Source organism: Hyperolius riggenbachi, chromosome 3 (genome assembly GCF_040937935.1).
Source record: "Hyperolius riggenbachi isolate aHypRig1 chromosome 3, aHypRig1.pri, whole genome shotgun sequence".
Lineage (NCBI taxonomy): Eukaryota > Metazoa > Chordata > Amphibia > Anura > Hyperoliidae > Hyperolius > Hyperolius riggenbachi.
This window is the reverse complement of record NC_090648.1, coordinates 174,573,369-174,599,234: the sequence shown is the minus strand read 5'-3', so window position 1 is coordinate 174,599,234 and position 25,866 is coordinate 174,573,369. Positions and strand designations below refer to the sequence as shown.

The window sequence follows — 25,866 nt, the reverse complement described above, 5'->3', positions numbered from 1 at the left end:
ACTTGAGCTGCGTCTTATCAGTTGTTTAAACAATAGCAAAACTTTTTTTCTGGTTGTTTCAACAACAAAAGTTGCTTGATAATTGTGCATTTAAAAAAAGACTTGTTGAATGTGTGTATGAGCCTTAAGACTGACTGGAAGGTAGATGAGATTAATTGTGCGCTGATAGATTACCTGTTAACCTCCTGGGCGATAATCCCGAGCTGAGCTCGGGGTATGTCGCGCAGGAGTTCTCAGGCCCTGGTGGGCCAATTTGCATAATTTTTTTTTTGTTACACGCGGCTAGCACTTTGCTAGCTAGCTGCGTGTAACTTCCGATCGCCGCCGCCGTGCAGCCCTTCCCCCTCCCCCTTGCACAGCCTGGCCAATCATTGCCAGGCAGCGCTGAGGGGTGGATCGGGACTCCCTCCGACGTCGGTGACGTCATCCCGCCCGGTCGCCATGGCGACCGGGGAAGTCCAGCAGGAAATCCCGTTCTGAACGGGATTTCCTGCTTACTCTGATCGCGATCGGAGTGGCTGGGGGGATGCCGCTGCGCAGCGGCTATCATGTAGCGAGCCCAGTGCTTGCTACATGATTAAAAAAAAGTGCTGCGCCCCCTCCTGGGCAATCTAATTGTATCGCCCAGAGGGTTAAATAAGGGCCCTTTCACAAGTCTGTTGCAGATTGATTATCACCAAAACGCAATGTGATGCTAGTCCTATGGGACCGTCACATTTAGTAGTGAGTTCAGACACATTAAACATAGCAATGCATGCATTTACAGTGGAGTGAAGCATACTTTTATTGTACTATATGCCTCACTGCACCGCTACCACATGGTGCAACTTTTCGGCTCCAATGAGTTTTGAAAAACACAACTTAAGGCCCATTTCCACTATCGCGAATTCGCATGCGTTTTTCGCATGCAAATTCGCATAGCAATACAAGTGAATGGGACTGTTTCCACTTGTCAGGATTCCTTTGCGTTTCTGTGCAGAAAAAATTAGCATGGCAGAGCCATCAGAATTTGCATACCGCAATGCGAATCGCATACAAATGTATTTAATAGGAAATTCGCATGAGGTTTGGGTATGCGAATTTTCACGCAAATTCGCATAGAAACAATGGAAAAGCACACCAGCACTGCCATGGTTAAATTCGCATACATCGTCATCCATGCGAATTCGCATGAAAATTCGCATCCGCATGCAAATTTTTTCTGCGGCGATTCGCATCACACAAGTGGAAATGCAGCCTTAAACAGTGTGAAAGGGCCCCAATTATGTACTCAAATACTGAAGGAAGAGAAAGGCAATCAAGAGGCCAGAACTGACTGAAGGGTAAAAGATCTTTATTGGCCTTGCAAAGGACAATACTATATATTTATACAGACACTGTGGTGCAGAGGTTTTATTTTTTGCTGGACTCCTCTTCCTTTGAGAGTGTCTTGATAATTTCCTCTTTCTTGGCCTGAAGTCTTTCCTCGCGGCGCTTCCTTGCCTCCTTTGTCTTGGATCTGCGAGCCTCTGCCTGGTCACTGTAGAGAATATTGAGAGTTTATTAGTAAAGATAAATCTATGCACATTTCATCAGGTTCTTTATTCAACAAACGATTAAATACACTTAAATACAGGTTGTATAAAATGCTGAAATTTGTCTCAGTTTCAGCCTATTCTCTGCACAAAAAACACTCAGACTGGGAGAAAGCCAGCAATATAACTGCACTGCAATAGACTACACCAATAATGTTAGATCTAAAGGTGCCATACATCAAGTGATTTCGGAGGCCGATCAGCCAAGAGACAGATCTCTCTGTTAAGAAAGATCTGATAGTTGCCATAATCGGCAGTCAGATTTCAGCATGTAATCTTTCAGGAATCTGCCTTGTGACACCACTCCTGGGCCCTTTGCCCCAAATGTTTTATGTGCCCCCCCAGTGTACTTCCACATTGGCGCCCCACATGGCTGCCGATGTTCTAGCACGTGTGATGTCACACACGCCCCACATGCTATATGCCAATAGTCACATGAGACCCAAATGCATAAGTACAGTGGACACTAGCGGGCAGCGTGACAGGTAAAGTATTTTAATGCATGGGCACTGGGAATATATATATAACATTTATGACAGCCGCCAGCAGTTTTCACCGCTCATGGTATTACATGCAGTTACCGCCACACAAGTGAATGACCGTCGGCCCGAGATTTCCCAGCATGTCCGATTGATACATGCAACCAATTTCAGCACAAAATGTATCAGATCATTGTTGGGGCTAATGGTCACAATAAAGATTATGAAGAAGCAAGTTTTTTTTCCAGGTTAATACAAATATGGTTGCAGTTTGTATGTAGGATGAAACATAACCAATTCAAATCAACTGCATCTGCATGTAATCTATTTTCAACCTGCCCAAAAATGTGCATCAGTGACATGTTCTCCAATGAGTGAATTGCCAGCTGCAGTCCACATTTAGGCCTAGTGCACACCGGAGCGTTTCCGCTGCGGTTTGCGATCTGCTTGCGGGTGCGGATCCGCTAGGGTAATGTATTTCAATGGGCTGGTGCACACCAAAGCGGGAGGCGTTTTGCAGAAACGCATACTCCCGGGCTGCTGCAGATTTTGGATTGCTGATGCGTTTCTGCCTCAATGTTAAGTATAGGAAAACCTCAAACCGCTCTGAAAAACGCCACTTCAGAGCGGTTTGCCAGGCGTTTTTTGTTACAGTAGCTGTTCAGTAACAGCTTTACTGTAACAATACATGAAATCTACTATACCAAAACCGCTACACAAAACCGCAAAACGCTAGCTGAAACGCTGCAGAAAAATAAGAAAAAGCGTTTCAAAATCTGCTAGCATTTTGTGGATCTGCTAGCGGTTTTTGGTGTGCACTGGGCCTTAGACATTGTTACAAGAAGTCCAGTACATCAGCTAGTCTGGGAAAGGAGTAGGTGTCGCTGTTTGGCATAAAAGTGAGCAGCACTGCATGTGACATGTTTACACAGAAGGAGGTACTTACGCCAACAGCTTCTTGCGGGCCTTGTCTGCCTTCAGTTTGTGGATGTGCTCCATAAGAATACGCTTGTTCTTAAACACGTTACCCTTAACCTTCAGGTACAGGCTGTGGTACCTGAAAGAAATGATAAAAAAAAAGTCAATAATCAGCTTACAAGTAATACTCCAAGATAGCTTACATATCACAAAGCAGATTTACAATTCCAAGCCTAAATACAATGCATCAGTCGGTAAAAAAAAAAAAAAGAAAAAAAATAAGATATACAATACAACAAACAATATAAAACGCCTTAAAAATGTGTCACACTAGGTCTACTGCCAGACCAGCAGCAAGCTGCAGTGGCCCAATAGCCATATAGAATGGACCAATGCTTTCCTATGGGCCTTTTCACACAGTAAGGCCCAGTGCACACCGAGCGGTTTTTGGAGCGATCCGCCGGCCGCATCCGCCTCTAAAAACGCTTGTCTAATGTATTGCAATGGGATGGTGCACACCGGCGGTTTGCGGTTTTTTGCCAAGCCGCAAACGCGCCTCCTGCTGCGCGTTTGCGGTTTTCGGAAGTGTTTCGTCCTCAATGTAAAGTATAGGAAAAACGCAAACCGCTCTGAAAAACGCTACTTCAGAGCGGTTTGCCAGGCATTTTTGCTACAGTAGCTGTTCAGTAACAGCTTTTACTGTAACAATATGTGTAATCTGCTACACAAAAACGCACACAAAACCGCTAGGTATGTTTAGAAAACCTCTCTAAACATGCCTAGAATCGCTCTGAAATCAGCTCCCAAAACCGCTAGCGTATTGCGGATCTGCTAGCGGTTTTGGTGTGCACTGGGCCTGAATGTGTGCAGGATACTGGAAAGTTTATTGCAATGGACATTCCTGACTAGCACAATAGCAGGTTACAGATGAGTTTCCATTAGTAGGGTATTCTATGGGGCATAAAACAATGTGTGCAGGAACACACATACACCAGGTGTACTACCCACTGCAGCATAATGTTACTAAATACTTATTTTATTAAACTGAAGATATCAGTCATATTAAAGTAGAACTTTGGGTAAAAGAAAGACCATGGGAAGAAATCTTTAAGCTCATCACCCTATTATCTCTGTACAGAAACTTCTCTTTCCAGCCATCACTATGCCCCAGTCAATAGTTTTCAGGATGTTACATCAGATATTACTGCTGCATGCCACTACCCTTGACACCTGCTCTAATGGACATTTACAGCAACAAGGCAGCTAAACAATTCCCAGCGAGGAAGGTGGGGACCCAATGGCGCTAGCATCCTATGTCCCCGATCTACAGTGAGAAGGGACAAGAGGTAGCAAAGGGACATTCCTTCACAAAGTATATATGTTTTCTACTTAAGGATTAGTTCAAAATCTGACAGGAAAGGGCTTTGTAGGTCCTAAGGCCTTTAGGACCAGCCATAAACCTGCTGATGCCTTTAAGACCAGCCCTGCTGCTGAACAGGATCTATACAAAGATTGTTCCCTTATAAAGTAACTGTAAGGCATAAAATCAATTCTTAATTTTTATCTGGTAATAAGTAATAAGGATAGTAACCACGCAAACCAAACATTAAAAAAGCACCCTTACGTTTCTTCTCCATAAAAGAACATTCCCCAGTTTCCCTGGCTCTTATTTGGTAGATCTGCCGCAAAAAGGACGTTTTTTTTTTCCTCTATTCTTCTTTCCTTCCCCCTCAGACTTAAATTGAGCCAGAGGCTATGCACCCTCATGTAATTTTACCATATATATCAGTGGGAATAATATTATTATTTAGTATTTATATAGCGCCGACATATTACGCAGCGCTGTACAATGTGTATGTGTATGTGTATGTGTATATGTGTATATATATACATACATACATACATACATACATATATATATCTTGTCACTAACTGTCCCTCAAAGGAGCTCACAAACTAATCCCTATCATTGCCGTATATCTATATATTATGTAGCGTAAGTACTGTAGTCTAGGGCCAATTTTTTAGGGGGAGCCAATTAACATCCGTATGTTTTTGGAATGTGGGAGGAAACCGGAGTGCCCGGAGGAAACCCACGCAGACACGGAGAGAACATACAAACTCTTTGCAGATAGTGCCCTGGCTGGGATTCGAACCGGGGACCCAGCGCTGCAAGGCGAGAGAGCTAACCACTACACCACCGTGCTGAACATTAGAGAAAACACCTACCTTGCTCTTGGTTACATTCTTCACTGCTCAGCTTGCTAACAGCCCTGATAAAATCCCTGACTGAGCATTCAGTCTGGGTTTGCTCAGGAATCATTATAGCTGAGTGTCTTCGCTGATGTCTTTTCAAGCCCAAGCCTGCCCCCTTCTGGCTCTGCTATAATGACTCCTGAGCAAAGCCAGACTGAATGCTCAGTCTGGGATTTTTATCAGGGCTGATAACAAGCAGGCTAAGCAGTGAAGAATGAAACAGAGAGCAGGGTAGGTGTTTTCTTAAATGTTTCCACTGATATATATGGTAAAATACATGAGGGTGCTCGTCTCTGGTTCACTAACGAATGCAGCCTGATTGGCTGTAGCCGCTTTCCCTACCACACCTCTGTTCCTCCCTGATTCGCCAATATTTCTCAATGCACTTTCTACTTCAGAGCTGGGTGGGAGTGTATGAAGACTGGGAGGGGGGCAGGCAATGATATACAGACAGTAAGGGAGGAAATTGTCAGGATTGGCTACAAGATAGACAGACAAAATGAAAGATCCTAAGAAGGATTTTCATCTTTATTACTATAGGGAAATCACTAAAATCAAAATGTGGACAGTGCAATACATATGTAAGTAGAGTAAGTATTTATCTACTTATATATATTTTTTTCTGAGATAGTGTGGCTAACAGCTCCATATATAACGATCGCCTCAACTGATAATCAGGCATGTACAACAGGTCCTGATCCCTGACGGGCGACATGAGTTGAGTGTGTATGAGACCTTAGAATGGGTCATAACTAATTTACCTATAAAGGTTAAGCAGTCTATTATATGACAATAGTGTAACTGCAGGATTATCCTGCTTTAGAATATGCACACTTACATGTGCCTATCGATCTTCTTGGACTCACGATAACGGCGGAGCAGGCGGCGAAGAATTCTCATCCTCCTCATCCAGGCAAGCTTCTCAGGCATACGAGCATTGGCAGTACCCTTTCTCTTACCTGTAGAGAAATACGAAAAAACATGTTCAATGGAATGGTAGCTCTGAGCAATTAAATGGAGACAATGTTTCCAAACTGGATGGGTAAAACAAAAAGGTCTCTTCATGTTTGAAGTTTGTGCTGTTATTGGATACCTTTGTTTTACTTTTTTGTTCTGGAAGTACTCTGTAGGATTACGGTTTGCTACATTTTACTGATCTGTACTACTTCAATGTTGCCTATGCTTTGCCTTTTATTTAAATTAACTTATTTGTTCATAAAAATTAAAAGCTTTGCCTTAATTCACATCCACAGCTCATCCTTGTTCGAAGGGAGTACTGAGTGTAAAGGTTCATACACACCTATCAACTGTCAAACTTGTCTGTTAAGCCCTATTCAACACAAGTTGTATGGGGCTTAACAGACAAGTTTGGCAGATAGTTGGTAGGCGTGTATGAACCTTTAGTTTGCCAATTATGGCAGGTGATTATCCCTGTAGAAATGCAATGTTCCCTGCTACGTGTTCATGTTTAGAAAAAATGTTTATTTGAGCTTACAGACCTATTTAAAACTGGCTGGCCAAGTGGAAAGGATTTTTTTTTAACATTAAATTACTTACTTACAACATTATGACTTCTATATCAAAGATAAATGCAAAACAAGCTTTGCAAGGAAGGTGGAATATCGCTTTAGAAAAGCTACAGAGTTTCTAAAGAGGTTAGGGTCCGTTTCCACTAGTGCATAACCCACAACGTTCTGGACAGCATGCTGCAGTTTACCACAGCACCAGGGCTGTGGAGTCGGAGTAATTTTTGGCACCCGAAGTCGGAGTTGAAGTCGTTGATTTCATAAACTGAGGAGTCTGATGATTTCTGTACAAAATCCACAACTCTTAAGTATTAGACTGAGTCGGAGCCATTTTGGGTACCCAGAGTCGGAGTTTCATAAACCGAGTTGGAAGACTTTTGTACAGACTCCACAGCCCTGCACTGCACACAGTCAAATCCCTATAACTGTTCACGACACGGCTATAGGTATTCGGCTGCAGCTTCGCAGCAGCACAGGTGCCGTCTGATTTGTAAACAGACTAAGCATCCCACTGGAAATAGGCAAATAGGCCTTTAGAAAACCACTTTTGGCTGCTGAGTAACTTTCTAGCCCCTTAAACGAATACTGAAACTGGTGTGCTCTGCAGATCATGACAGAAACCAAAGTGGATTATAGCAAAGTCTATTTTCCACCTGACAGATTTGTGGACCTGAAGTGCACGTGAAAAACATCACACTTAGAACTCTTTACCACAGGCAGCTGAAGGCAGTGAACTCACTGCCTGTAAGCTGCTTCCATTCACTGGGGCTTGCTAGCGCTCACAGTATGAGAGGGGAACCCCGACCCACCCCATGGAGGTGCAACTGAGAACAACAGGATGCCACCCTTATGCAAAACTTTCATACTGCCAGATTTTTATTTTATTTTTTAAACACACCACTAGTTCTGCATCTGCAGGTTGGTAGGAATAAGCCCTTAACCTCCTCAGCGGTATGGACGAATATATCCGTCCATCACCGCCGGAGGTCGCCGCTCAGGCCCTGCTGGGCCGATTTTTGTGAAATAAAAAGCAGCACACGCAGCCGGCACTTTGCCAGCCGCGTGTGCTGCCTGATCGCCGCCGCGAGCAGCGGCGAAAGAGGGTCCCCCCCCCCAGCCGCCCGAGCCCTGCGCAGCCGGAACAAAAGTTCCGGCCAGCGCTAAGGGCTGGATCGGAGGCGGCTGACGTCAGGACGTCGGCTGACGTCCATGACGTCACTCCGCTCGTCGCTATGGCGACGATGTAAGCAAAACAAGGAAGGCTGCTCATTGCGGCCTTCCTTGTTTATTCTGGTCGCCGGAGGCGATCAGAATGACGCTTCCGGAGCGCCCTCTAGTGGGCTTTCATGCAGCCAACTTTCAGTTGGCTGCATGAAACAGTTTTTTTTTAATTAAAAAAAAAAAAACCCTCCCGCAGCCGCCCTGGCGATCTTAATAGAACGCCAGGGTGGTTAAGCCCTGTTCACAGACTCAGGCACTGGCCACAGTGGGGTACAGAGCGCTGTAGTCCCATTCAATGGAAGTGAGGGGCTGCCTGACTGCACTGTGTAAAAAAGTACTTCCGGGGTCGTGGCCATTTAAATCCCCACATGTCCAACTCGATAATGCTGGGCATACACAGAGCGTTTTGTTCTCATCAATCGAGCCCCTGATGGCTCGATTGATAATATCCGACAGGTCCGATGACCCGCCGGATAGGATTCCCCGCTCGCGGACAATAGCGGGGAATCGAGCGGCGGATAAGGAGCGCCGGTGGGGAATCGATCCGCGGGGACGCGCCGGCATCGAGCTTGATACCGGCGCATTATCGCGCCGTGTATGCCCAGCATAACAGAGCAGTGGAGAATGGCGAGAAGCAGCACGTCGTGACGCGGAAGACTAAATGCATATGGTAAGTTTTGAAACATCGCCTCAGGTTCTCTTTAATACTGCTGCAGCGAAGAGACATCAGTTCTTTGTCATTGGGGAAAGGGTTACAGAGTCGGTAATGAATTTCAGTTACCCTTTCTCAAAAATCTAACATTCTGCAACCTTATCCAAATTAGACTATAAGAGAAGGTCACTACAGACAGCTTACAGCTGTTTCCCAGGCCACAGTGCCTTACAAAAATAAACACACTCCTAGAGATAATCAATGAGAGGCAAATAACTCCAGCAGGCATTGAAATTTAATGTAGACCATATGGAGATTGGAACTGGACCAATTAAATCAACTTCCTGTCCATCTTTACTGTCCCTATTCCAAGCTGTATACAATTTTATTAATTTACATTTGTGGTGTTTGCTTGTCACTGACCATCTCCCTACAGCAGGTAATTAGACACTGGACTCAAGCCTTTATGTATACAATAGGATATAACACAATCTTCTGACATTTTTTCTCGCTTATCTAATGCTTATAATCATCTTTAAATCGAAGGAAAGGTTTTGTGTTGGCATCATAATGGTGACTTACCAATGCCCATGTGTCTGCCCTTCCTACGTGCAAGGGTGTTCTTGCGGCAGCGCGCACGGGAATGGACGGTTACTGGTTTGCGGATAATCAAACCATCCTTAACCAGCTTCCGGATCTGCTGACCTAGAGTAACAGAAGACCAAAATGAGACTGATAGCTAAATGGGAAGAACACAAACAAGAGACAGACCTGGGAATGCACTTACGGGAGTTTGCATTGGCAATTTCATTGGTTTCATTTGGATCCAACCATACTTTTTTCTTGCCGCAACGCAGCACGCTCGAGGCGAGCCTCTTTTGAAGTCTGAGCATACTAAAAAGAAAAAAACAAAAAACACAAATGTAAACTATACACTGGTTTATGATGCCAGCATCTCAAGATACAGAGAAGCAATTGGCAAAAGATGAAAAATAATACAGTATAATCTCATTATAGCAAACTCTCATATAGTAAACACACAGGGACAGTAAACAAATGTCCAGGTCCTGGCAAAGCATCATAAGTATATGGGAGCAACGCCTGGAATAGTAAAACTTGGATGGCTGAAAACCCCCTCAATCACCCCAAACTCACGGGGGTACACGGCAGGCAAAATCCACGACTTTCTTGGTCTCTATGCGCGTCAATCAGCGCTTATCTCCGCCTCTCCCCTGCCCCTCTCAGTGAAGGAAGACAAAGGGGCGGGGGAGAGGCGGCGATCTGGGCTGCTTGACGCGCATAGAGCTGCCTCTATGCGGTAGGAACCCGCGATGTACCCCGTGAGTTTGGAGTGATTGAGCGGGTTTTCAGTCGCGGTTCTGCGGCGTTTTAAGAGGGACAACAATGTTAATGAGGTTTTTAAAATAAAAACCTCATTTTCAGGAGACTTCAAAATCTCTTTAAGATACAGTACTACAGTATACTTTGTGCTTGAGTATGACAATTTCTAATATAGTAAACTACCTTGTCCAATCCCTTCGAGTTTACTATAAAGGGATTCTACTGTAGTACGGTTATGTAATAAAACCCCATTCACCAGGACCCTAAAGCACCAGTGACCTCTACACACTTGATTCTCCTGCACTCAAAGTACATGAACCATACTTTGTAATGCATCTGGTTCCCAAGTGCAGCCATTAACTTTGCTGGATAGGATTGTAAAAAAAAAAAAAAAAAAATCCACTTTAGGAGGGCAACATGATAGCCTGGCAACTGGTATTATTTAAATGGAAATAAATATGCCAGCCTCCATATGCTTCTCACTTCAGGTGTCCTTTCACGGAGCAGTGCTTTTCAGCACTGCTAGATTTGGGTGCAGCCGGCGCCTCCATAGACTTCAAAAGGAATCACTCCTATTGAAGCGCTCAGTGAGTAACGTCGGCTCCGTCAGAAGACGGAGCTGAGGTTGCTTAAAACATAATAATTCAGCCTCCAGCAATCGCTGAAAGCCGAATAATTTCATTCCCCCACTATCCATGGGGGCCTGGAGGGGGAATAGTAATTAAATTGGCCCGGACACCCTGCAGCTGTCACTGCCACAGTTCAAAGTGCCTGCAAGTCCAGTGCATTCCTGGTTGCTGATGTATGCCGGGAGATGTGGTGTTCCCGGCCAATAATGCATGCAGAGAGATTTAGACTTTAAATCTAGTGGCCGAGCATGCTAAATATCCCGGCATGCCACAGCTGCCAGCAATGCGCTGGACTGGCATTCTGAACTGCCTCCATGACAGCTGCAAGATGGATGCCCTCATGGAGGCAGGGCTACCATAGGTAAGTTAATTTAAAGCGCCCCCCCCAGAAAGCAAACATCAACTATGAACTTATGGAGAGTTTACATTTTAATATCTGTACATATATGGTGCTTGGGTCACTTTAATATGAGTGTAGTGACTGTTCAATGCCACTTTTTTATGAAATACTCTAAATAAGGCAAACAACAGAAAGCAATGAGTCTTATAGTGAAAGTTTTCCTACACAATAACCCTTCTTGCTCTCCTTTCCACCGGCCACATTTCTTTTCATAAGCAAAGTGCAAGTTAATCTGTTTTACAATGTGCATTTTTAATTTAATTACAGTAGTTAGTATTTTTTGATAAATGTTTTGGATTGAGGAATGAATCATCTGAGTTTCCTTTTTATTTTTGGTGGGGTGGATTTGCTAAGTTAAGTGTCCACAAACAAACTAAGGTTCCACTGTATTTTTGGACAACTGAGCTCCAGCTCTCTTCCTCTTACACAATAGTTGACAAAATAATCATACAGCATGAAAAGGTGCTGCTAATATTCTTGGATAGTGAAATAATGACATCTGCCCATTGCGGTTTTTTTTTTTTTTTTACTTCAAAATACATGTCTGGGAATAGATCTCCTTTTATAAGTCGTTCCTTGCATAGTCGGCCTCATCAGACAACCATGAGGAAACTGGAAGACTACAGCAGCCAGGGACTGTGGTGTAATGAGCAGAGCAGGGGCTGCTGGTGCCACACATGCCGGAGGCCTGAAGTGCTGGGCCAGCATTCTGTGACACGCAGCAACCCCATCCCGCCCTATACTCCCCCAGTGTGAGCAGCTATAGGAGGCACAGCCATAGGCATCCTCCCCAGAGACTGCCTACACTACATGGAGCTTATTCCTAGCTCATTCCAACCCGATTCCCCGGCAACCCGGGACCCTCACCTCATGGCGGCTGCTCTGCTCCAGCTCAGAAAGGAAAGGAAGCACTTTGGACGTTACCATTATCATGAGGGGTGATCCCATCCGCTAAGGGGGAAGGCGCTATCTTCAATGACACACTGACAAACTCGGTCTCCTCACTAACAGGGACACTGACATGTGGTTTAACAGGATCGATGTACAAAAAGCAAATTTACGTCGAATAAAGAAGAAAAAGAAAATCCTTTCTAGAAAAGAGACTCCCCTACTCAGAAAATGGTTGGGTCGGAGAATGCACATGCGCACTGCGGCTTCAGTGGCCTAAGTAAGTACACGGGAGGGGCGCATCAGTAAGTGCATCGACTGCGCAAAGCATCCTGGGAATATAACTCATTTGGCTGCGCAGGTGCATTTTGGGAGATGTAGTCTGCTCTCCATTCAAGTTGCTCTCTGGCGGGATGCTGTGGCGGCAGAATCAGATGTAAACACACAGAGAGGACCCGGTGTAGTGGGATCACCGGGGATCCGGGGCGACCATAATGATTCACGAGCTGCTTCTGGCCCTGAGCGGCTACCCAGGCAGTATCTTTACGTGGAACAAGAGGAGCGGCCTACAGGTTCTCTTTATTTACTGTTCAATGGTGCTGTCACTGCTAGAGCTGTCATTCAGCTGGACCAGTCTTCACTCTGGATAGCGCACCCATCTGACTGCCTTACTTTAAAACACTGTTTTATTGTTGAGCCTGTGCTTGTAGTAATGCCACTTGAGGCAACAGAAGTAGTAGGATTATAATTTTACAATGTATTATATTGGATCACAGAAATTATTATTTTAATTTATATAGCGTTACCATCTTCCGTAGCATTGTATAAGACACAGACAGAGCATTAATATTGGGCTTTTTTCCTGGTGGACTCAAAGCGCCAGAGCTGCAGCCACTAGGGTGCGCTCTATTGGCAGCAGCAGTGTAGAGGAGTCTTGCCCAAGGTCTCCTACTGAATAGGTGCTGGCTTACTGAATAGGCAGAGCCAAGATTCAAACCGTGGTCTTCTGTGTCAGAGGAAGAGCCTGTAACCAGTACACTATGTACTGATAGTACAAAGTTAACAGTGGGGAGCACACCAGATGTTTAAGACTGTTCAATCAGGACATCCAGCAATATTAATACAGACATTATTAAGTGGTTTGAGACATCACCAATACTGGTGCATGTTCATATAATAAATTGCATCAGAAGAAGAAACACTAGAAGGAAATCCCTGCACTTGTGAGCTTGCAATCTAGGTGGTAGTGGTTGGGGACATTAGGGAAGGAGACACAGAAATAGGACAATATTGCTTTTGGTGTGGCAAAGTAGGAACCAAATTGCCTGTTATTATTGCAAACTGTTGTCATTATACTGTATCCTTAAATATTGATGTACAGCTTTGCTGTAGTTGAGTACTCCTTCGTCCTGTAACTTTAGGGGAACCAGCTTGAAACCTCATAGGAAAATTCTGCTAATGTGTTTGGGTGTACAGCAGCATTGAGCATTTGAAATCTGCGCCGGTAGACTTGGGTGCAGGATACAGCCGGTATTTGGCTGATCCTGCTGCTGCACAAGTCCCGGCTGTGTTAAAGGGGCACTATGGTGAAAAATTGTAAATTTTAAAATATGTGCAAACATATACAAATAAAAAGTACGTTTTCCAGAGTAAAATGAGCCATACATTACTTTTCTCCTATGTTGCTGTCACTTACAGTAGGAAGTAGAAATCTGACAGAAGTGACTGGTTTTGAACTTGCCCATCTCTTCATAGAGTATTCTCGGCAAGGCTTTTATTCTTTATAAAGATATTCCCTAAAAAGGGATTTAAACAATGATGCTGGCCAGCTTTCCCTGCTCGCTACACAGTTTTTTGGCAGTTGGACAGAGCAACTTCCATTCACTAAGTGCTTTTGAAAATAAATATAACCATGAGAATCCCCTATGAAGAGATGGACTAGTTCAAAACCTGTCACTTCTGTCAGATTTCTACTACCTACTGTAAGTGACAGCAACATAGGAGAAAAGTAATTTATGGCTCATTTTACTCTGGAAAAATGTACTTCTTATTTGTATATGTTTGCACATATTTTACATTTTTACAATTTTTCGCTGTAGTGCCCCTTTAATTACTATTCCCCCTCCAGGCCGCCATGGATAGTGGGGAATGATATAATTCGGCTTCCAGCGATTGCTGGAGGCCGAATTATTGTGTTTTTTAAGCAACTTCAGTTCAGTTTTCTGACGGCGCCGACGTTACTCATTGAGCACTGCTATGGATGTGATTCCTATTATAGTCTATGGTGGCGCCAGCTGCGCCAAAATCTAGCAGCGCTGAAAAGCACTGCTCTGGGACAGCACTCTCTTGAAATGCTAGGTTTCAGATAGGTTGTAGTAAACTATGCCCACACTGTTCAGCCAATTACAATGCTTTGAGCTGTAAGTGGGTACTGTGATTGGAAATTCGTTCTCTATGAGATTTCCTGCTTGGTCCCCTAAAGTGAACTAGCACCTTCTTTCCTGACCCTGATTCTTCCTAGCCTATTTTGGAGCAAGTTGAAGGCTTGCACTCATTAGATTTATATCTCAGTATTATATGTAGTGTCAGAAGAAAGATTCACAGAGTACACAAATGTTCACTCAAGAAGAAATGGCCGAAGACAAATCAGCCTCAGGTTGCCACAGAATTTAGCAGCAGCAATACATTTACACAGCATGTGTCACAGTTGATTGATGGTGTGGAAGCCTAGATCACTGTCCCTTACTTTCCACTCATCCCACACACTGGCATCGGCACCAGTACACAAGTTAAGGCCTGGTCAAGGCGGGTGGGGTGCAAGCTGTCGCTAAAGCTTTTCCCTTTAAAGAGGAACTGTTGCGAAAATCTTAAAATTTAAACCGCATACAAATAAGAAGTACACTTTTTTTCCAGAGTAAATTACTTTTCTCCTATGTTGCTGTCACTTACAGTAAGTAGTAGAAATCTGACAGAACTGACAGATTTTGGGCTAGTCCATCTCTCCGTAGGGGATTCTCAGCATGACCTTTACTCTTTAAAGACACTCCCTGAAAAATATTTATACAATGATGCTGGCCAGCCTCCCTGCTCACCGTACACTTCTTTTGGCAGTTGGATGGAGCAACTGCCATTCACTAAATGCATTTTGAAAATAAAGAAATCCCTTTAAACCCCCCGTGAGGAGATGGTCTAGTCCAAAACCTGACGGTCCTGTCAGATTTCTACTACTTTATGTAAGTGACAGCAACATAGGAGAAAAGTAATTTATGGCTAATTTTTACTCTGAAAGAAACGTACTTCTTAATTGTATAAGTTTACATATATTTTACATTTTAAGATTTTCGCAACAGAGGTCTAAAAATAAATAAATATATATATATATATATATATATATATATATATATATATATATATATATATATATATATATATATATATATATATATATATATATATATATATATATATATATTTGCATAACATTAAGTGTATTGCTTGTCTGTACTGTTGTCATTGAAAGACTGTATTGTTTTACAGGTAACACAAGATCTGCCCTTCCTCCACCCAGGTGAAACTAGTGTATTAAACCGTCTGTGCAAGCTAGGAACAGATTACATCCGATTCACAGAGTTCATTGAACAGTACACTGGGCATGTTCAGCAACCGGTAATTGTATACTCTGAAAGTCAAATAATGTCCAAAATTGCAGGCTTTTCATCAGGGGTGTAACTTGAAACTCGTGGGCCTCCAAGCAGTTCCCTTTCACGTGGCCAACGGACAGGTGGTGAATTCACCGCCTGTCAGCTGCTCTCCTGGTTAGCGCTTGGTACTAGTGGTGGACAGGCGACTTGGCACACATGGCACTACTGCTGCTGCAATTCGGCTGCATTTAAATTGCACCCGTATTACGGGAGACTGAACTGCTCGGCCAAAACACAGTTTAGCCTCCCATCTGAAAAAGACCTTACTTTATCTGCTAGCCCCATCCTGCAAACACCTTTCCCCTCACAGACACACATAACTGCATTATTGTGCCCTTAATCTGGGCCCTGGCACCCTACAGTCTCGCATGACGTGCAGAGAAGGGAGTAGCAGGGGAGATACAGTGAAGAGGTGGAGTGAGGACATTTTGTTCTGCTGGGTGATGTATGATGCTGCTCTGAACCTTGCCACAGGACTGACCCCCCCCTTAGCCCATGCCCTCCGCAATAGTGGGGGTTGCAGGGTTTTTGTTACGCCCCTGCATTGCATCAGGCAGTGTTATTGTTAGGTCCCTGCTTTTTATAGTTCTATAGCCTACCTCCAGTCAAAAAAAGTTTGATGAAGAATGGCAAAACATATATGTAGTCTATGCACTGTGTACAGTTAGATGAACATACAAAGTTTACATCTGGTACATCGTAGTGGATAGAACAGACTCACACTTATATCTGTAGTAGCACCTCCATCTTGCCCCTTATGCTAAAGCCTTACAAGTTTCATATCTTTTAGAGCAGAGAGGAAGTTCTGAGTTCAGGTCCGCTTTAAAGGGAACCTTAACTGAGAGGGATATGGATGTTTCCTTTTAAACAATACCAGTTGCCTGTCAGTCCTGCTGATCTCTTTTGCTGGATCACACACCTGAAAGAAGCATGCAGCTAATGCAGTCTGACTTTAGTCAGAGCACCTGATCTGCATGCTTGTTGAGAGGCTGTGGTATTGACGACACAGGATCAGCAGGAGAGTCAGGCAACTGGTATTATCCATATCCTTCTCAGTTAAGGTTCCCTTTAAGTGTCCCTGAGTGAAAATACATGAACTAATGACCTTTTGCTATCTTACCCTGTACTCAGCAATTGAATTCTGCCAGGAAAACTGTTATGACTTTAATTTGCTTATCAGTGAGGTGTACTATATGGCCCTCAAGGTAATGACAAGACAAAAGCTGTGAAAATTAACTCTTTCAGGCAGCAAAATAAAACGAGTAATACAGCCTGGTTACTAATGTTTTGCCCTCTACATAAACTTGCTTATCTCATCATGTCACGTGTCATCTCGGATACACTTTAATTCTAGTAGCCCATTTAGTTGGTTTATTAGACATTAGAACTACGTGTCTTAAATTGTGCATATTTCCAGTCCCAGCATTTCACAGTAGTCTGTAGCAGCAACCGTGTATGATGGTGAAAGTTATAAACCTGTTATGCGTTCTATCATGACAGAGAGTCTGTTCCTGCATAGCATTAAGTCATTAGCCATACATTTCCCAGTGGATTCTGTGCTAACTGGCAGAAGTTAATGCTGTGCCATCTCCATTCTCCTGACTGTCTGCAGACCAATCGCTGTGGGTGTCTGTTCTCTGCAAATCTAGCCCTTCTTCCCCAAAACACTTGTTATGTATTCTCCTTGACAGCAATGATCTATAACTCTGCTTGGCACCCAAAGCTTACGCAGATGAGCACACACACTTCTTGACTGTATGCAATTAAGCTACAGGCTCTGAATAGCTTGTCTGTACTTATTGGCAGGAAGTAGAAATGTCTAGGTTATTGGCATGTATGTACATGGGGAAATCTCTACATTATAGGTCATTTTTACTTTGTGCCTTTCAGGATCACCATCCTTCTCAGCAAGGGCAAGCTGGTCTACATGGAATTTACCTGCGAGCCTTTTGTAGAGGTCTGGATTCCATTCTGCAGCCATACAGACAAGCATTATTAGACCTGGAACAAGAGGTACAGATCTACTTGGCTGAGGGGGGTAGAAAAGGAGAACTGAGGGATACAAATGTAAAAAAGCAAATGTTTTGTTTTCTGCTTCTCCCAGTACCAGTTGGTGGCTGAACTTTTGAGATGATCACCAGTTTATCTAGCATAGACCTAGACTCGCATTGATAACGGAAAATTGTATACTCGCCTAACAGTAATTTTCCTTTCCATGTGCATCCATGGCAGCATACATATGGGTTAAGCCCCACCCCTACCAATTAACAGGACCTTGGCTATAAAAGTGACCCCTAGCGAGCAGCATTCTCATTGACTAGCCGAACCGGAGAACAGCAAAAAGTCAACAAAAGGAAAGGGAGGGAAATCCGTATGCTGCCATGGATGCACATGGAAAGGAAAATTACCGTTAGGTGAGTATACAATTTTCCGTTTTCCATATGCCTCCATGGCAGCATACATATGGGATTTAACTAGCAGAAAAAAGTAAGGGTGGGACAAGACTTGCTGACCAAAAATAATTTCAATTAAGGCTTTAACAGATTCAGAAATAACTTTCTTTCTCAATTAAACTGAAGCGGAGGCTGCTGGATTGACTCTGAAATGGGCAATGAAAGTATGGACAGAGGACCAGTTGGCAGCCTGGTGAATCTTTGCCTGGATAGCGAAGGTGGCACAGGGGACAGCTGAGAAGAGTGCATTGTGATGCCACCCAGAGGGACAAGGTCAAAAACCCTGATAATAGGCTAGCCTTAATAAAAGGCTTTGTTGATTCATTTGAGCCATGAAGAATTCTTTTGAGTTTGATGTTAGCTGGCTCTTTCTCAGACCTGATGGAATTATGCAGAGCTGTTCTGATTTCCTGAAGCTCCCTTGTTAAATTCACATAGGCTCTAAGTGTTCTTGCAACAGCTAGAACATGCAGATCAGAGGAATTTGTATCCATAAAAGATGGCACTGTCCGATCCTGATTAAAGGGGAGCCCGGAAGTGAAGTGCTGTAGTGGTCTCAAGACTGCTTATATTATCTAATCTGTCTCAAAACTACTGAGTAGAATGTCAAGAATGAGCCCCTAGATCCTGGAGCTCGGAAACTCTTCTGTCCGAAGAGATAGCGACTAGAGGCATTGTTCTTAAGGTTAAGTCTCATCTCCTGCAGTCTTCCACTGGGTCAAAAAGAGGTTTTGCTAGTTCCCACTTTGGAAAAAGATTGCAATTAGGATGCTTGTTTTTGGTGGCAGCCTTCATAAATTGCACTATTAGACGGTGAGAGACCCAGCAGTGATCCGTCAAAGCAGAGATAGCAGAAACCTGCACTTTGAGAGTGCGAGCCAATTGTTTTTCTAGGCCAATCTGGAGGAAGCTAAGAATATGTTGTGCTGGTGGAGCCATTGGATCAAAATTAATTACCAGAGCAATTGAGAAAAAATATTTTCCAGTTTGTGGTAGTTTTCCCTGCTTTTAGCAGTGTGTTTATCAATGATTCTGAGTTTACCAGGTCTCTAAGCTTCCTCCCACAATCCTTAAGCCATTAAATTAAGGGATTGAGGAGACAGATGATAAATTGAGTCCTGGGACAGGGGGTTTGGTCTGACTGGAGGAGGAATAGGAGGTTCCAACTTCAGGCTCCAAATTAGAGGGACTCATGGCTGGCATGGCCAAAATGGACCCACTTCCAGGAGTACCACTTGTTCTAGGAGGAGTCTCCTCAGAATTTTGAAGATGAGTGGAGTTGGAGGAAATAAACAGACCATTCAGAAATTTCAGGTGTTGCCAGAGCACCCTGAGCCCTTGAATGTGGGGGCGAATCTCCTCGAGCTGGCATTTATTTGATGTAGGTTGCCATCAGGTCCACCTACCCAATGGTCACAGATCACTCTGGATATATTTTATTGAGTGGCCAAAAGCTATTGCCTCAGTCCCCTTGATTGAGAAAATCTGCCGCAGAGTTCTGAGGCCCTATGAGATAAACTGCCATGATGCTGCAGAGATTGCTCTCTGCACTGGAGATAATATTGCTGACCTCTAACATGAGGAACAGACTCCTTGTGTCCCTCTGCTACCTGATATCAAAGACTGACGTCTCATCCCAGTGATTGCTGAAGGTCTGAAGCACCATATAAGCCACCCTGTGTTTGAGTATATTTGCAGGGATCGATCAGCTTTGTTGTGACTATTTTACCTAGGCTAATACGACCTGTAGACATGTCAAACCATGCTTGCATCTTTACGAGTTATGGGTGAACGATTGGTTAATAGTTGTTGAGCTTGTGTTTAGCCACCACCGCAGACAGTCTCATTGTGGGAGTGAGAAGGATCGTCTGAGAGTAACTCTGGTGGTTTCATTGATGGAGAAACCCTAGTTGGAATGGGCAGATGTGCCAGTGAACCCATTTGACCATCTGGATCGTAGATGACGAAGTGCCCAGGAGGTGTATACAACACCTTGATTAATGAATATAGTATGATAATCAGCACTCGCGAACTTTTGGCAGCAATTTTCTCATCTGGTTACTGCATTGGATATAGATTGGAATCTTGCTCCCGGAAAGATTAGGTCCTCAGAAGGAGTGAGGTGGTTTTCCTCCTTGTTTGTCAACCAGCCAAAGACAGACAGTGTTTGAAGAAGAATCTGTTGCTAACACAGTAGAGCCTTGGGATCTGAGGCTAGCAACAAAAGATTGTCTAAAAAATAGTGATAAAGTCCTAACTTTGCTTTCTCAACTGAGCCACCAGACACACTAGTACCAAAAAAGGTTGTCATGACTGTGATAATGTCGAGAAGGAGGATGGTTACTGGAGAAGAATGTTACCAACTGCATGGTGGAAAGAAGTTTGAAATAATAATGTATCTGCCAAGTCTATTGAATATATTCAGTTCTGTAAGGGAATGGCTGGTCCATTCATTTGTTGTAACTCCATCTTGAATGTTTTCAGAAAGATGAAGATTTAGTAATTTCAAGGTCATGGCAAAAAGCCTGGCTTGGATGTGTGCATCTGATGGAACTCTGGGTCTTTTCTCATCTGGTGGAAACAGATCTACTTTACTGATTTCCCTGGCATGGTTCTGTCGCCACAAGCCGGGCAATCTGGGGGGCTATGGTGCCTTTAACTGGGACCTGTTTCTCCAGTTCCCAGGCAGGTTATTTACCTGCTCCTTGAGCAGGATCCTGAGTGATGATATAAAGATCTAAAGCAGGATCTCAAATGATGACAAAGAACTAATGTCCTAGAACTGTGGTGGGAAATTGCCCTCCTTTGTTCTCTTCTTCCTGGGCTTGTATATAAAAAAGTACAGCCCATTTATGGAAGGTGTGCTCTCTCTTTTTTTTTTTTTTTTTTTTGTAGAAAAGCGGGGTCACTTACCTGTATGACTCTTACCCATTGACCTTAGAATTATCTGTTTCTGGCACAGTGTGATCCAGAATGCTGTCCAACGGACCGCAAAAGATGAAATAAGTAAGATAAGAGGTACATGAAATGTAGCCGAAAAATAAGAAATCAGATAATACTTTCATGCAAGGAATGCTATGTCATTTATATTGCACATAGTACACAATACTGTTCATATAACTGTTTATAATGAGAATGGCAGATGATAAAATATAGTACATAGTGCTACCAAGATACTTGGAATAACTTACCTCCTCCTGCAGCTTGAGAAGCATTACATCAGAGGGACAGCAAATAATAGTGCCTTTACCTTTAAGCCAGACATAGAGGGAGGTAGTGTTGCAGTCAGCACAGTCCTGTGTGTATCCAGCCTTGTGAGAGGAGGGGAGGAGAGCTCAGCTGTGAGGAGATCTCTGCTGTGTCCAGAGCAGGGATTGGAGAGCAGTCACTGCAAACACTTCCTGGTCTGATGGCTGTGCGTTCCAAGCTGGAATGCACTCTAAGCCATGTGCTTCAGAGCCTTTCACTGTGAGACAGGGGAAGCAGGGAGACGCTGCAGGACCTGGAGAGGCTGAAGTATGCCTCACATGATGGAGCCTGAGCAGTCAGCAGACAGAGCAAAAGATACAGGTGAGAAGGTTCAAACTGAACACTCAGCAGCACTGAATACCCAGCAGGAGAGGCTGAACTATGCCTCACATAATGGAGCCTGAGCAGTCAGCAGAAAGAGCAAGAGATACAGGTGAGAGGGATCACACTGAACACTCAGCAGCACCAAACACCCAGCAGGAGAAGCTGAACTATGCACCACTAACCTGTGCAACTGCAGACAGGAAGAAAAAAAAGTGAGAAGGATCACACTGTGCTCTGCAATCGTATTTAAGTCATGAAGAGCAGCCATAAAGGGGGGAAAAGATCAATTAGATCAAGCTCCCACCATCACCCCAGATATAAGGTCCCTGAATAATTTGACATTTAGTCATGACAACAGGGCTGCGACCAGGAGAGGCTGAACCTGGCCGGAACGCCGCAGGAATGTCGGCGAGGTAAGAGTAAAATGAAAATAAATAGCGATGAAACACTAAGGAACCTGTTCGGAGGTGAGGACAAAAATGAGAATGCTGCTCGCTAGGGGTCACTTTCTTTTATAGCTAAGGTCCTGTTAATTGGTAGGGGTGGGGCTTAACCCATATGTATGCTGCCATGGAGGCATATGGAAACATATATGTAGATCGGTTAACTACCAAGAATCTGTGCCCTGTGAGGTCTCTGCACACATAAATAATATTTGTATTAAAGGACAACTGAAGTGAGAGGGATATGGTGGCTGCCAGATTTATTTCTTTTTAAGTAATTCCAGTTGCCTGGCAGCCCTGCTGATCTTTTTGGCTGCAGAAGTGTCTGAATAACACCAGAAACAAACATGCAGCTAATTTTGTCAGATCTGACAATAACATCAAACACATGATCTGCTGCATGCTTGTTCAGGGGCTATGGCTAAAAGTATAAGAGGCAGAGGATCATCAGGACTGCCAGGCAACTGGTATAGCTTAATAAATATGGCAGCCTCCATATACCTCTCATTTCATTTGTCCCTTTAATGCAGTTTGGTGTTAAAATTAGGTATTGATAGAATGAGTGTGAAAACATAGTTTAATATAAATGTCAAGAGTAGCGTCTAGATTAATGCAAAGGTTAGTGTTAGCGTGTGTGCACATTACAAAAGCAAGTGGCTGTGCCTTGCTGCATATTATGTGGTGCTGTGGCCACTGGCTGCCTATCACACAGTCCAATTTACAATCCAATTCAGTCTTCTAACAGAAACTAGCAAACCTTGTTATAATACAACCCTGTTATACATTATTTGATTTATTTCAAGATACTCCACAAAATGTTATCTCCACTCAGAAAAAGCATTCCTCTGCAGGTCTTCTCGTTGTCTCTTCCCACACCTGCATTCAGGACTTCTCACAAGCATCATCTATTCTGTGGAACTCTCACCCACAATCCAATTAACACCCCCCATCCCTCATGCTTTAGGGCCCTTTCACACTTAGTTTGTTGCAACATGATGCAATTATATTTCTATGGGGCTTCCACATCAAGTGTAGTGTGGTGAATTCTGAAGCAGTAATGCACAGAATGCTATCCGTTAACTGGGTAACGTGTATGTGTGTACACAGTGGCAGTGAGGCATACTTTTATTGTACTGTATGGCCACACCGCAATGTTACTGCGCAATGCAACACTTTAGTTTTGTTGCAATATCATTGCAACGTACTTGGTGGGAAAGGTTCTTTAACCACTTTACCCCCGCCCGTACGGATTTCTCCGTCCCTTTTTCCATCCTTTAACCCCCAGGGCGGGGGAAATCCGTACTTTCCGCGTTCCCGACGCTGTCCGCGCTCCCGCTTGTAAACACGCCGCCCGCCGCTAGTAAACACGCCGCCGCCCTCTCGCCCGGAGATCAATGAACGGGAAAATCCATTCCCGTTCGTTGATCTAAGCCCCACAATGATCCGCTGCTCTCCTATGGGCAGCGCGATCATTGTGAGAAAAAACTCACGTGTCCAGCCTCCTTATACTTCCTCCAAGCTTCCGGAAGGACGCTTGGAGGTCGCATTAAAACAAAAAGTTACTGTGGCCATCTTGTGGCCAAATAGTAAACTACACCCTACACATTTTTCACATACAAATAAATGACTTTTACACAAAAAATTAACTCATTACCTCCCACACTCCCCATTTTTTTTTTTTTTTTTTTTTTTTTTTTTGTAATTAAAAAAAAAATTCAAAAATTTACAATTAAAAAAAAATACATAAATAGTTACCTTAGGGACTGAACTTTTTAAATATTTATGTCAAGAGGGTATAACACTGTTACTTTATAATCTATGGGCTTGTAATTAGGGATGGACGCAAAACTGAAAAAAATGCACCTTTATTTCCAAATAAAATATTGGCGCCAAACATTGTGATAGGGACATAATTTAAATGGTTTTATAACCGGGACAAAAGGGCAAATAAATTTCATGGGTTTTAATTACAGTAGCATGCATTATTTAAAAACTATAATGGCCGAAAACTGAAAAATTATTTTTTTCCCCACATTTTTCCTATTTTCCCATTAAAACACATTTAGAAAAAAATAATTCTTGGCATAATGTCCCACCTAAAGAAAGCCTAATTGGTGGCGGAAAAAACAAGATATAGTTCATTTCATTGCAATAAGTAATGATAAAGTTATAGACGAATGAATGGAAGGAGCGCTGAAAGGTGAAAATTGCTCTGGTGCTCAGGGGGTAAAACCCCTCAGTGGTGAAGTGGTTAACATCAAAACGTGACTCTTCAGGCAAGCAAATAATCTAACCTAGCACATGCTACTTACCCAATGCCCCGTCCTGTTCCATCCATTTCCTACCTAGTTAGGGACTCACAGCTTACCAACTCCCTTTACTTTCTCTTTCACCCGTATTCTCTTACACTGTAAACTTGTTTGGGTATGGCTCACTTTGCCCCGGCGTGGGGATAATGGATATTGTTTGGGTCCAAGAATGTATATTTGACCTTTTCTCAATAAAAATGTATTGCTGTAAATTGCCCTGCCACCTCTAGGTGCTTCCTATCATATAGCTTTATATATAGTAAGTCTGCTTCATTGTTATTGTCCATGTACTGTGCTGATATATAAATCTAATAATCAATGTTCTGGGTTAGAGAGGCAATAGATAGTAAAGCCATAGGATGAGCATAACTGTAAGCTAGAACCTTTTAAATTGAGTGTGAAAAATGTAATCTCCTACATATAACATTACATGTTCTTAGTGAACATATGTTTCTGTGATTGCATTTCTCATGCATTTTATCTTGCCTTGTTTTCAATACAGTTCTTGGCTGACCCACATCTTTCCATATCCCACATTAACTACTCATTGGACCAGGTGAGTTACTGAAGCTACAATAGTTTCTAATAATCTGTAAGGGCCTGAGCTCACTGCCATGTTTTTAAAAATGCATGCGTTTTTAAAGTGTTTTTGAAATGCGTTTGAGGCTTTTTAATGTGTCACAAAACGCATTAAAACAGCTTAAAACTAATTTCAAAAACACTTGAAAAACCTGTGCGTGTTTAAAAACACAGCAGTGGGCTCAGGTCCTTATGACTGTGACACGTAGTATACGGAAGTATATTCTTATTTGTGGAGGCAAGAGGCTTAATGGTTAAATGTCTTAGACTGAAATTCCATCACAACATTTAGAGACTAGTTTCTCAACATGTGGTGGCTGGATAGTGTAATGGTTAAGGGCTCAGCCTCTGACACAGGAGACCTGGGTTCGAACCTCTGCTCTGCCTGTTCAGTAAGCCAGCACTTATTCAGTAGGAGACCTTTGGCAAGTCTCCCTAACACTGCTACTGCCTATAGAGTGCGTCCTAGTGGCTGCAGCTCTGGCGCTTTGAGTCCGCCAGGAGAAAAGCGCGATATAAATGTTCTGTGTTTGTTTGTTTGGTACCTGCACCTCTGTGAATACTTGGGTGGTTCCAGGGGGGTACTGAAGGCAGACCCTGAATAGAAAAATAAGTAGATGCTCTGCAGAAGGGAGCCTCTGGATGCTCAGTCAGATCAGTTAAAGAGTAACTGTCAGGCATAAAATAAAAAATCAATTCTTTATTTTTATCTGGTAAACAAGTAATAAGGATGCTAACCAGGCAATCCAAAAGTTAAAATCCTTATTACCTTTCTTGTTGATAAATGATCATTCCCCAGTTTATTTGGTACACACAAAATTTGGTAAGCAAAAAGGAAGTTGCAGGGCATGCTGGTTTTTATTTCTTTAATTTTTTGCTTCTCTATTTCCCCTCAGACTTAACTAATGCAGCCTGATCGGGTGA

The 25,866-nt window shown here is 43.2% G+C and overlaps 2 protein-coding genes across 2 annotated transcripts in view; one reads left to right on the top strand and one right to left on the bottom strand.

The window, feature by feature from the left end:
- Positions 1–1,316: 1,316 nt before the first annotated feature.
- On the bottom strand, positions 1,317–11,962 carry RPL19 (ribosomal protein L19). The gene is made up of 6 exons (XM_068275318.1): positions 11,864–11,962; positions 9,414–9,520; positions 9,209–9,331; positions 6,066–6,186; positions 3,000–3,110; positions 1,317–1,519 (listed from the first exon to the last, which is right to left on the bottom strand). The coding sequence occupies exons 1-6, from the start codon at positions 11,866–11,868 to the stop codon at positions 1,393–1,395; spliced, it is 594 nt and encodes a 197-aa protein (XP_068131419.1). The 5' UTR covers positions 11,869–11,962; the 3' UTR covers positions 1,317–1,392.
- A 243-nt stretch (positions 11,963–12,205) lies between these two features.
- The window catches only part of TUBGCP4 (tubulin gamma complex component 4), a 53,156-nt gene continuing 39,495 nt past the window's right edge, over positions 12,206–25,866 (top strand). Inside the window, exons 1-4 of the mRNA XM_068275317.1 lie at positions 12,206–12,456; positions 15,422–15,550; positions 17,476–17,598; positions 24,866–24,919. Of these exons, the coding sequence (XP_068131418.1) occupies positions 12,379–12,456; positions 15,422–15,550; positions 17,476–17,598; positions 24,866–24,919 (384 nt within the window). The 5' untranslated portion in view covers positions 12,206–12,378. The remainder of the gene's footprint in view (positions 12,457–15,421; positions 15,551–17,475; positions 17,599–24,865; positions 24,920–25,866) is intronic.